The sequence below is a fragment of the Ovis aries genome, chromosome 4, assembly GCF_016772045.2.
Source record: "Ovis aries strain OAR_USU_Benz2616 breed Rambouillet chromosome 4, ARS-UI_Ramb_v3.0, whole genome shotgun sequence".
Lineage (NCBI taxonomy): Eukaryota > Metazoa > Chordata > Mammalia > Artiodactyla > Bovidae > Ovis > Ovis aries.
Genome location: NC_056057.1, coordinates 100,405,172 through 100,418,119, shown reverse-complemented (window position 1 = coordinate 100,418,119; position 12,948 = coordinate 100,405,172). Strand labels below are relative to the sequence as shown.

Sequence of the window (12,948 nt, the reverse complement as noted above, 5' to 3'; positions counted from 1 at the left end):
ACACAGATATAAAGAAAAGACTTTGGGACTCTGTGGGAGAAGGCGAGGGTGGGATGATTTGGGAGAATAGCATTAAATACATATGTATTACCATATGTGAAATAGATCACCAGTCCAAGTTTGATTCATGAAACAGGGCACTCAAAGCTGGTGCTCTGGGACAACCCTGAAGGATGGGGTGGGGAGGGAAGAGGGAGGGGGGTCCAGGATGGGGGACACATGTACACCCACGGCTGATTCATGTCAGTTTATGGCAAAAACCACTACAATATTGTAAAGTAATTAGCCTCCAATTGAAAAAAAAAAAAGAATCCGTCTGCCAACCAGGAGACGCAAATTCAGTTCCTGGGTCAGGAAAATCCTCTGTAGAAGGAAATCGCAACCCATTCCAGTATTCACGTCTGGGAAATCCCATGGACAGAGGAACCTGGTGAGCTACAGTCCACAGGGTCACAAAGAGTTAGACACAACTTAGTGACTAAACAACAACAAAAGTTGATTTACAATGTTGTATTGGTTTCTGCTTTACAGCAAAGTGAATCAGTTAACATATATCCACTCTTTTTAAAGATTCTGTTGCCATATAGGTCATTCAGTTCAGTTCAGTCCCTCAGTCGTGTCCGACTCTTTGCGACCCCATGAATCGCAGCATGCCAGGCCTCCCTGTCCATCACCAACTCCCGGAGTTCACTCAGACTCACGTCCATCGAGTCAGTGATGCCATCCATCCGTCTCATCCTCTGTCGTCCCCTTCTCCTCCTGCCCCCAATCCCTCCCAGCATCAGAGTCTTTTCCAATGAGTCAACTCTTCGCATGAGGTGGCCAAAGTACTAGAGTTTCAGCTATAGGTCATTACAGAGTGCTAAATAGAGTTCCCTGTGCTATACAGTAGGTTTTTATTAGTTATTTATTTCATATATAGTAGTGTGTATATGTCAATCCCAATCTCCCAGTTTATCCCTTCCCCCTTACCCCCTTGGTAAGCATAAGTTTGTTTTCTACATCTGTGACTTTATTTCTGTTTTATAAATAGTTTCACTTGTACCATTTTTAAAAAAGATTCCACACATAAGCGATATTGGGGCTTCCCAGGTGGCACAATTGGTAAAGAACCCCCCTGCAACTGCAGGAGATGCATGTTTGATCCTTGGGTTGGGAAGATCCCCTGGAATAGAAAATGGCAACCCACTTGAGTATTCTTGCCTGGAAAATCCCATGGACAGAGCCTGGTGGGCTATAACCCATGGGGTTGCAAAGAGGCAGACACGACTGAGCAACTGAGCACACACACACTCCCACACACACACATGCACACATAAACACAAGCCATATCATATGATACCTGCCTTTCTCATCTGACCCACTGCACTCAGTGTGACAGTCTCTAGGTCCATCTGTGCCACTGCAAATTTCATTATTGTGCTCTTTTTATGGCCAATATTCTATTATACATATATGGACCACATCTTCTTTATCTGTTCCTCAATTGATGGCCATTTAGGTTTCTTCTATGTCCTGGCTACTGTAAACAGTGCTGCAGTGAACAGGGGTGTGTGTATCCTTTCAAGTTATGGCTTTCTCTGGATATACACCGATGAGGGAGATTGCTGGATCATATGGTAGCTCTGTTTTTAGTTTTTTAAGTTACCTCGTACCATTATGCATAGTGACTGTACCATTTACTTCCACTAACAGTGTAGGAGGGTTCCCTTTTCTCAACACCCTCTGCAGCATTTGTAGATTTTTTTTTGATGATGGGTATTCTAACCAGTGGGAGGCAGTCCCTCACTGTAGTTTTGATTTGCATTTCTCTATTAGTGATGTTGAGCATCGTTTCATGTGCCTCTTGGCCATCTGTATTATTTATGAATGTCTGTTTTGATCTTCCACCCATTTTCTGATGGGGTGGTTTTTTTTTAATATTAAGCTACATGAGTTTGTTTGTATATTTTGGAGATTAATCCCTTGTTGATTGCTTTGTTTGCAAATATTTTCTCCCATTCTGTGTGTTTTTGTTTTCTTTTTAATGGCTTCCTTTGCTGTGCAAAAGTTTTTAAGTTTGATAAGGTCCCATTTGTTTATTTTTGTTTTTATTTTCATTACTCTCAGAGGTGGATAATTTTTGTTATGTTAAACCAACCTTGCTTTTCCAGAATAAATCCTACCTGGTCACTATGTATAAACTTTTTTATATGTTGCTGGACTCAGTTTGCTAGAATTTGGTCCTAGTATTTTGTCTTAATTTTTAATAGATACAAAGGTAAAGAAAAAGTGGTATTTATTTATTAGGCCCCTGGAACCCTAACAATGACTTTTTCAGAGAAACTTTCTCTGATACTCCCTCATCCCTAGACAACTCCTGTATAATAGCACAGTAAGTAGCACTTATCCCATTATGTTTCTATTGTCTCTCTGTGTGTTTGTCAAACTCTCTTTGCTTTTTGAGAACAAACTATATATTGTAACCCAGTCTCTAGCACAGTCATTGACTAGTGTAACTTGAGACCTCTGCAAAGCAGATAATCACCAGAGTTTTAAAGAAATATGAACAAAGAGGAAAAGGAGATTATGTAATAAAGGATGATTATAAAAGAGAGTGACTAAGACACAGGAGAATAGTATCAGGAAAAACTGCTTAGCTATATTCAGAATGAAAATATATCAACTGATGTTCAGATTTGTTCTGCTGGCGTTATTTTAAAATACTCATGGAAGACAAAGAGCAGACTCTCTCAGCTCCTCTGCTGCACCTGTCTTTTCTATCAAGTAGAGTTTCTTCTGATCATACAGGGGGAGAATAAACATTAGTACTCATCTTCAGTCCCAGACATGTTACATCTCAAGTAAGAAAAGAATTTGCATATAAATAAGATCACAAAACCGTTGACACTAACCTTTTATGAATTCAAGGAAGTGAGTCTCCTCTTGCTGCTAAATGCCTAAAGACTCCATCTATCATCCATTATAATCATGTTCATTTAGGATCAGTTCCTTCAAGAAAACCTTCCCTGGGATTTCCAGGTTGGATTACATCCCCTTCTTTGAGGACATAATTCATGCATATCACTCATTCTATTTCACTTTTACTTTAATGTACTGTATATGCATCTTGTTACACTTCCTCAAATAATAAGCAGCTCATCTTGTTGGAGAGGGAGGGAGAATTACGTTTCAGCCAGAGAAGACAACGTGAGCAATGGCAAGGAGGTGAGAAGACTGATGTATTTTGAGGCTACCAAAAGATCACCTTTGCTGAAGTGTAAAGGAAAGGCAGAGGATGGCAAGAGGTAAAACTGGAGAGGCAGTCAGGGGCCTGTTCACTGGAAGTATTGTACATGAAAGCCACTCAGGATGAATGAAGGTTGGATGGGCCAGTTGGTGCTTGGCCTCCCTCCGATTCTCACTATAGCTCCCAGTGTGGTGAGTTTAAGTGTCTGCAGATCCCTAACATCAGAATTATCTATGGTACTTTATTAAAAATGCAGATTTGGGGGTCAACAACAAATGCCAAAAAAAAAAGCCAAAGCTGGGATTATCATAAGCTCCCCAGATAATTCTTAAATTTTAAAACCGCATGTTCCATAAGATAACTGGCCCATAATCTTCACAATGCCAGTGCTGTGAGTGAAAGGGAAGAACTGAGTACATGCTCCAAATTAAAAGAGAATCAAGGGATATGACAATTAAATGCAATCCATGAAACTGAATCAGGGAGAAGTTTTGCTCTAACGGACATTGGTACATTTGGCGAAACTTAACTACAGTATGATACAAAATAGTTTTGTATCAAAGTTGAATTTCGTTAAGAGACTATTCTTGTTCTTGGAAAATAAACGCTGAAGTTCTTTAGCAATAAAGGAGCATGATATTTATTTAAAAAGTGGATTTAGGGGGAAATATAACTAGATAGTAGATAGATATAGTTCTTTGTATTTTTGAAATTATTTAAAAATTAAAAGTTAAAAAAATTGAAAAGAGAAAGCCTAGAACAAATTTAAATATCAGGACTGTGCCAGCTTCAACCACTGTTAGAAAACTGGGAATTACTGACAGGCTTTATTTTGGACAGCGGTATTAATCAGAGTTCTGTCTTTGATAGATTACTTTTATGGTAGTATGAAAGGTAGAATTAGGATGACAGTACTGGCTTAGGTCTTTGTGGTTCAGTAGGTAAACAATGCAGGAGACCTGGGTTCAATCCCTGGTTGGGAAGATCCCCTGGAGAAGGGCGTGGCAATTCACTCCAATATTCCTGCCTGGAGAATTTCATGGACAGAGAAGCATGGTTGGTTACAGCCCATGGGGTCGCACAGAGTCAGACATGACTGAAGTAACTTAACACACACATACACAGATGGCAAGGAAACCACTTAGAAACTAAAGTGTTTCTGATAAATATGTGATGAGTCTGAAAAGAATGATGGTAGTTAAGATGAAGATAAAAGGGATCATGAGGTAAAATCAATTGGATTCAGTGGCTCTCTAGATATGAGTGGTAGAAGTGAAAGAAGAAAAAAGGTAACTTATCAGGTTTCTAGTTTGGTAGTTACTTAGATAGTACTCACAAGTACTTCCTGAATACAGAAGGAACAGCATGCAGTGTGGAATTAGATGAATTAGAATTTGGCTGTGAGGGACACTTATGTGAAGATACATAGCAGATAATTAGATATAAGAGGCTGAAGCTTTGACAAGAGGTCAGATATATGTAAAGATATGTGTGTGTGTATAAGGTATATACATGTGTGTGGTACAACAATGTGACATAATCAAGAATGATTTCATGAAAGGCTGAATCAAAGAAGACTTAGTTTAACAAGAATAAGTTTAAGACTCCATACATAAGACCAAAATATGAGACCAAAACTGAAGTAAGAGAATGGAGGAGACGTAGTGGTAGTATCAAAATAAAACTTTATAGGTTTGAGTGTTTGTAAATCTAGTATGTCAGTATTTTAGGATAATTTTCAAAAGAACATATGTAATCTTAGACTGCATTAATGTGAATCTGGTATCTAGAAAGAAGCAAATGAGAAAGATAATTTATTGTACATTGTTAGGCATCCATGTCCACGGGTTCCACATCTGCATTCAACCAACTGTGGATCAAAATAGTAGGACAAAAATTTCAAGAAGCTCTCAAAAGCAAAACCTGAATTTGCAGTGTACTGGTGACTGTTTACATAGCATTTACACTGTATTAAGCATTATATTAATCTAGAGATACTGAAGGATGTGCATGGGTTATATGCAAACACTGTGCCATTTTATGTAAGGGATGGATTCTCAGATTTTGGTCTCTGTGGGATTCCTGGAACCAGTTCCCCCTCAGTTACCAAGGAATGACTGTCCTAGTTAGATGACATCTGTAATACTGTGTTCAGTTTTCTTCAAGCTTGAATAGTGACAGAAAAGAGTAAAATATGATAGTAAAGGGACTTGAGTCATATTATCGATGGCTGAAAGAAATGAAAGTTTCAGGTAAATAAGTAATAGCTTTAAAAAATACTTATGATCTGTCATGTGGAAGAGGCATTACATTTGTTCTTATTATTGCAGGGAGGATTAGGGAAAATGAGTTGGTCAGAAATGTTTACCTTTAAAGTTTCTTAAAGAGGTGAGTTAAAATTTACAGGGACATGTGTTCTAAACTCAACATAAAAAGAGCACTGCTCTCAAGAAATGGAATGAATTGACTGCAGTTTGGTAAACTGCTTGTCACCAAGTGTTGTCAGTCAAAGGCTGGATGTGCTTGGGTCCTGTCATCTGTAGGAGGTGAGAGTAGGGAACTCTCAAGGCGTCTCTCTGCTTTAAGATTCGGTGAGATGGGAATGAAAAGATTAGACAGTGAGATGAGTGATCTTTTTTTTTTTTTTGGACTTGGTAAAATTACCAGAAATCAAATTGACATATAAGGAAGTTCTACTGTCTTCTATTTATTTCTAGAGTTAGAAAAATCAAAATTTGACGTACAGAATTTCTGGGAAGGTGAAGTGTTCTTTGGCAATCCGATTTGAAGATAATCTTCTAGTTTCTTATGTGTAAATCATGACCAGATACATATTATTAATTAGCTCACATTCAGATGATAGGCGACCACTCATTACTGTCTATATTCCCATCTTACAAACCTTGATTAGGGAGCTGTCTTCTGAAATAATCAAATATACAGTCATCTGATATAGAAGGTCTTGTATCTAGAAAAGATGGTAAAAGTCCATTAGCAGCAAGAAAAAAGCTCATCGACTCTTTTACATTTCGTATTTTTATCTTTTTATAAATGAAAATGCTAGTATGCTAGCAAATAATGTGTAAATAGTAGTTCAGCTCAATGAAATTAACACAAACAGTTCTTGAATCTCATGAATTTTATTGCATTTTTGCTATTTATAGGTAAGGTCTAAAAAATGTTCATACTCTTTGGGTCAGCAGTTCCTTTCTAGGACTCTATTACAGATAAATAATCACAAATAGTGAGTTAAAAAGTCTTGTTTACGATAGAAAAAAAGTGAACAAAATAAAATTTTAACAATGGAGGGTATCTAAATAAATTAAGGTTCACTAATACAATGGAATACTCTGCCACCATTTATTAACATTGAGAGAAGTTAATAATATACTGTGATTTTAAATGAAAACATTCAAATCTTGCAAAAAAGCCCCTGAAGATTTGTCTGTGTGATTAACATGGACTGTACATGTATAGAAAAAATGTCTAAAATAAGTATTCTAACATATGTTATTTTTAAATTTTGACATTAAATTTAACAGAAGAATATATAAAAGTTACATATCAAAAGTGACAGATTTTCTTGGCTTATCACTATGGAAAGAATTTAAAGTACAATGAAGTAACCATCTTAATTATAATAAAATTCCCTCTTAGGTGTGGTTTTTATTTTCATTTCTGTTTTTAATTAGCCTACAGCATCATAGTGGGAAATAGTAAGAGACAGCACTGGAGTGCTACAGTCCATGGGGTTGCAGAGTTGGACACGACTTAGCAACTGAATAATAACAACAATTGCATCATAAACTAAATGGATTTGTGTACATTTATGCTGGGCTGTGCTTTGTTGCTCAGTCGTTTGCAACCACATGGATTGTAGCCTGCCAGGCTCCTCTGTCCGTGGGGATTCTGCAGGCAAGAATACTGGAGTGAGTTGCCATGCCCTCCTCCAGGGGATCTTCCCAATCCAGGGATTGAACCCTAGTCTCTTGCATTATAGGCGGATTCTTTACTGTCTGAGCCACCAAGGAAGCATGTACATTTATATATACTTTTAATCATTACTTGAGATACTTCTTGAAAATAAGTGTGGAATAAATATATATACACATAAATTAAAGAATTATTATAGATGAAATTAAAATGTTTAAATTACATGAATATTTTTCAGAGGACCTCAAGTAAAGATAATGAGATAAAAATTAAGAAAAAAATACCAGACTATGTATTTCTGAATCTCTAACATTTCTGGCATTTTTTTTTCTTAGAGATTTATATCAGACTTAGCAGATTCTCACAGAAGCAAATGAGTAGTCCAAAACTTAATTTCTCTCTTGTCCCATTCTTTATTACTTAATGAAACAAAAGGCCCATGATGTTTTTTAAACATAAAATCCCTATATTCTGTTTGGGGAAAACCCTTTCAAATGAGGGATATCTCTCAAGTATGTGGACCACTCAGTCCAACCCTCAGTGTGCTTCCTGGGGACCCTGTCCAGACTGTAGGCACTGCACCTGTTAACACTGCACTTAACTTGTTTATTTGTTTGTCTCCCCCTATTAAATGATGAGTTCCTAAGGGGTGAGAAATAGTACAATATATTCTTAATATCCCTAGCACAAAGCACAGTGATAACCTCCAAGTACAAAAAAGTGTTGAGGAATTAATAGTTTATCAGAGGGTAAAAGCAGAACATTACCTGTCACATCAGAATCTGATTCTTTGTGTCCTTGAACTAAATGTCCTTTATCACAAACCTAATGGAACATAGAACCAGAAGGAAAACAGTACTATATTATAAACATGAAAATGAGGTACATTTTCTACAATTTATGGTAATTTTCAACATTTCTCATTGTATCCTCATAGATTTAGAATGGGCAAAAAAAAATCCTTTAAATCAGTACCTTCTAGTATCTTTCACAATGCTACTTTTCTTCTCCACCAATGATGGAAGAAAATGTTAAATACTGTATTTTGGCATTAAAGGGAGTTTAAATTTTTTTTCTTCATATAGAACTTATTTATGATGAGAAAGAGACAAAAATTGTATGCTTTATAATTTCATTTACTTAATAAGATTAAAGATAAAGGAAGAGAAGTACAAAATGAATGAAAATATATAAAATTGTATGGAAAAGTATAAGCAATTGTAAAACTGTGTTTATATATGAAAGTTGAAAAAATCATTCTCATAGCTTATAAAAAAAAGTTTAGAGTAAGAAAGACCATATGCATGACACTGCTGTCTGTGTCTCATGAAAGGAGATACCATGCCAGTCTGACCCAGCTGGACTAAAAGAGACACAAAACACTGTGGAACTGTGACTGTTGGTCTGGAATAGTGTATACAAATCATCATGTGAGTGTGAAAACATTCTGAAAGTCTCTTAGTCGTGTCCAACTCTTTGTGACCCCATGGGCTATACAGTCCATGGAATTCTCTAGGCCAGAATACTGCAGCGGGTAGCCTTTCCCTTCTCCAGGGTATCTTCCAGACCCAGGGATCAAACCCTGGTCTCCCACATTGCAGGCGGATTCTTTACTAGCTGAGCCACCAGGCAAGCTGAAAACATTTTAGATACTTCCAAACTGTTTCAAAATTCTCCAAACCAGTCTTCAACAATATGTGAACTGTGAACTTTCAGATGTTCAAGCTGGTTTTAGAAAAGGCAGAGGAACCAGAGATCAAATTGCCAACATCAACTGGATCATCGAAAAAGCAAGAGAGTTCCAAAAAAACATCTATTTCTGCTTTCTTGACTATGCCAAAGCTTTTGACTATGTGGATCACAATAAACTGTGGAAAATTCTGAAAGAGATGGGAATACCAGATCACCTGACCTGCCTCTTGAGAAATCTGTATGCAGGTCAGGAAGCAACAGTTAGAACTGGACATGGAACAACAGACTGGTTCCAAGTAGGAACAGGAGTACATCAAGGCTGTATATTGTCACCCTGCTTATTTAACTTCTATGCAGAGTACATCATGAGAAACGCTGGGCTGGATGAAGCACAAGCTGGAATCAAGATTGCCGGGAGAAATATCACTAACTTCAGATATGCAGATGACACCATCCTTATGGCAGAAAGTGAAGAACTAAAGAGCCTCTTGATGAAAGTGAAAGAGAGTGAAAAAGTTGGCTTAAAGCTCAATATTCAGAAAACGAAGATCATGGCACCCAGTCCTATCACTTCATAGCAAATAGACAGGGAAACAGTGTCAGACTTTATTTTTTGGGGCTCCAAAATCACTGCAGATGGTGACTGCAGCCATGAAATTAAAAGATGCTTACTCCTTGAAAGGAAAGCTATGACCAACCTAGGAAGCATATTACAAAGCAGAGATATTACTTTGCCAACAAAAGTCCATCTAGTCAAGGCTATGGTTTTTCCAGTAGTCATGTATGGATGTGAGAGTTGGACTATAAAGAAAGGTTCTTTTTAGATAAAATTGAATAGCAGCCCCTCCCCCCAAAAAAGATATAATCAGCATGAAAATGGGAGGTGAGAGGAAATTGTAAAAATCAAAACTTGATTATTGAAGGGAAAGATATAAGGAAGTATTCTAGAAAAAATTATGCAAAGTTAAAAGTAGCAATATTACATAATCATTATAAAGAATTTAGAGAGACAAGGGGTGAAACTAGGCTGAAGAAAATTCACTTGTAGTAAGACTTGATTTGATGAATTCATTGTCATTTTTAGCTCTCCTCCTTTGATTGAAATATGACTGTGAACCATAATAAAACTATTATCTTCATCTCATAGAAAATCACCAGGCCAAGAAACTATAAAACTCCTAGAGGAAAACATAGGCAAAACACTCTCCAACATAAATCACAGCAGGATCCTCTAGGACCCACCTCCCAGAATATTAGAAATAAAAGCAAAAATAAACAAATGGGACCTAATTAAAATTAAAAGCTTTTGCACAACAAAGGAAACTATAAGCAAGGTGAAAAGACAGCCTTCAGAATGGGAGAAAAATAATAGCAAACAAAGCAACTGACAAAGAATTAATCTCAAAAATATACAACTCCTGCAGCTCAGTTCAGAAAAAAAAACGACCCAATAAAAAATGGGCCAAAGAACTAAACAGACATTTCTCCAAAGACATACAGATGGCTAACAAAAATATGAAAGGATGCTCAACATCACTCATTATTCAATTCAGTTCAGTTCAGTCGCTCAGTCGTGTCCGACTCTTTGCGACACCATGAATCGCAGCACGCCAGGCCTCCCTGTCCATCACCATCTCCCAGAGTTCACTCAAACTCACTTCCATCGAGTTGGTGATGCCATCCAGCCATCTCATCCTCTGTCATCCCCTTCTCCTCCTGCCCCCAATCCCTCCAGCTTCAAAGTCTTTTCCAATGAGTCAACTCTTCGAATGAGGTGGACAAAGTATTGGAGTTTCAGCTTTAGCATCATTCCTTCCAAAGAACACCCAGGACTGATCTCCTTCAGAATGGACTGGTTGGATCTCCTTGCAGTCCAAGGGACTCTCAAGAGTCTTCTCCAACACCACAGTTCAAAAGCATCAATTCTTCGGCCTTCTTCACAGTCCAACTCTCACATCCATACATGACCATAGGAAAAACCATAGCCTTGACTAGACGGACCTTAGTCGGCAAAGTAATGTCTCTACTTTTGAATATGCTATCTAGGTTGGTCATAACTTTTCTTCCAAGGAGTAAGCGTCTTTTAATTTCATGGCTGCAATCACCATCTGCAGTGATTTTGGAGCCCAAAAAAATAGTCTGACACTGTTTCCACTGTTTCCCCATTTCCCATGAAGTGATGGGACCAGATGCCATGATCTTAGTTTTCTGAATGTTGAGCTTTAAGCCAGCTTTTTCACTCTCCTCTTTCACTTTCATCAAGAGGCTTTTTAGTTCCTCTTCACTTTCTGCCATAAGGGTGGTGTCATCTGCATATCTGAGGTTATTGATATTTCTCCCGGCAATCTTGATTCCAGCTTGTGTTTCTTCCAGTCCAGTGTTTCTCATGATGTACTCTGCATAGAAGTTAAATAAGCAGGGTGACAATATACAGCCTTGACATACTCCTTTTCCTATTTGGAACCAGTCTGTTGTTCCATGTCCAGTTCTAACTGTTGCTTCCTGACCTGCATATAGGTTTCTCAAGAGGCAGGTCAGGTGGTCTGGTATTCCATCTCTTTCAGAATTTTCCAGTTTATTGTGATCCACACAGTCAAAGGTTTTGACATAGTCAAAAAAGCAGAAATAGATGTTTTCTGGAACTCTCTTGCTTTTTTGATGATCCAGTTGATGTTGGCAATTTGATCTCTGGTTCCTCTGCCTTTTCTAAAACCAGCTTGAACATCAGGAAGTTCACGGTTCATGTATTGCTGAAGCCTGGCTTGGAGAATTTTGAGCATTACTTTACTAGCATGTGAGATGAGTGCAATTGTGTGGTAGTTTGAGCATTCTTTTGCATTGCCTTTCTTTGGGATTGGAATGAAAACTGACCTTTTCCAGTCCTGTGGCCACTGCTGAGTTTTCCAAATTTGCTGGCATATTGAGTGCAGTACCTTCACAGCATCATCTTTCAGGATTTGAAACAGCTCCACTGGAATTCCATTACCTCCACTAGCTTTGTTCGTAGTGATGCTTTCTAAGGCCCACTTGACCTCACATTCCAGGATGTCTGGCTCTAGATGAGTGATCACACCATCATGATTATCTGAGTCGTGAAGATCTTTTTTGTACAGTTCTTCTGTGTATTTTTGCCACCTCTCCTTAATATCTTCTGCTTCTGTTAGGTCCATACCATTTCTGTCCTTTATCAAGCCCATATTTGCAAGAAATGTTCCCTTGGTATCTCTAATTTTCTTGAAGAGATCTCTAGTCTTTCCCATTCTGTTGTTTTCTTCTATTTCTCTGCATTGATCGCTGAAGAAGGCTTTCTTATCTCTTCTTGCTATTCTTTGGAACTCTGCATTCAGATGCTTATATCTTTCCTTTTCACAAATCAAAACCACAATGAGGTACCATTTCATGCCAGTCAGAATGGCTGCTATCCAAAAGTCTACAAGCAATAAATGCTGGAGAGGGTGTGGAGAAAAGGGAACCCTCTTACACTGTTGGTGGGAATGCAAACTAGTACTGCCACTATGGAGAACAGTGTGGAGATTCCTTAAAAAACTGGAAATAGAACTGCCATAATGACCCAGCAATCCCACTGCTGGGCATACACACTGAAGAAACCAGAAATGAAAGAGCCACGTGTACCTCAATGTTCATCACAGCACTGTTCATAATAGCCAGGATATGGAAGTAACCTAGATGTCCATCAGCAGACGAATGGATAAGAAAGCTGTGGTACATACACACAATGGAATATTACTCAGCCATTAAAAAGAATACATTTGAATCAGTTCTAATGAGGTGGATGAAACTGGAGCCTATTATACAGAGTGAAGTAAGCCAGAAAGAAAAACACCAATATAGTATACTAACGCATATATATGGAATTTAGAAAGATGATAACGATAACCTTGTATGCATGACCGCAAAAGAGATACACATATATAGAACAGTCTTTTGGACTCTGTAGGAGAGGGCGAGGAGGGGATGGTTTGGGAGAATGGCATTGAAATGTGTATATTATCATATGTGAAATGGATCGCCAGTCCAGGTTCGATGCATGATACAGTGTGCTCGGGGCTGGTGCACTGGAATGACCCAGGGGG

General features: G+C 38.0%; 2 protein-coding genes across 2 annotated transcripts in view; one reads left to right on the top strand and one right to left on the bottom strand.

The window, feature by feature from the left end:
* Positions 1–12,948, bottom strand: part of AGBL3 (AGBL carboxypeptidase 3) — a 101,388-nt gene that overhangs the window by 27,225 nt on the left and 61,215 nt on the right. Inside the window, exons 14-15 of the mRNA XM_060414888.1 lie at positions 7,930–7,987; positions 6,132–6,197 (exon numbers count right to left, since the gene is read on the bottom strand). Of these exons, the coding sequence (XP_060270871.1) occupies positions 6,132–6,197; positions 7,930–7,987 (124 nt within the window). The remainder of the gene's footprint in view (positions 1–6,131; positions 6,198–7,929; positions 7,988–12,948) is intronic.
* Positions 1–12,948, top strand: part of CYREN (cell cycle regulator of NHEJ) — a 92,071-nt gene that overhangs the window by 54,059 nt on the left and 25,064 nt on the right. The window lies entirely within an intron of this gene.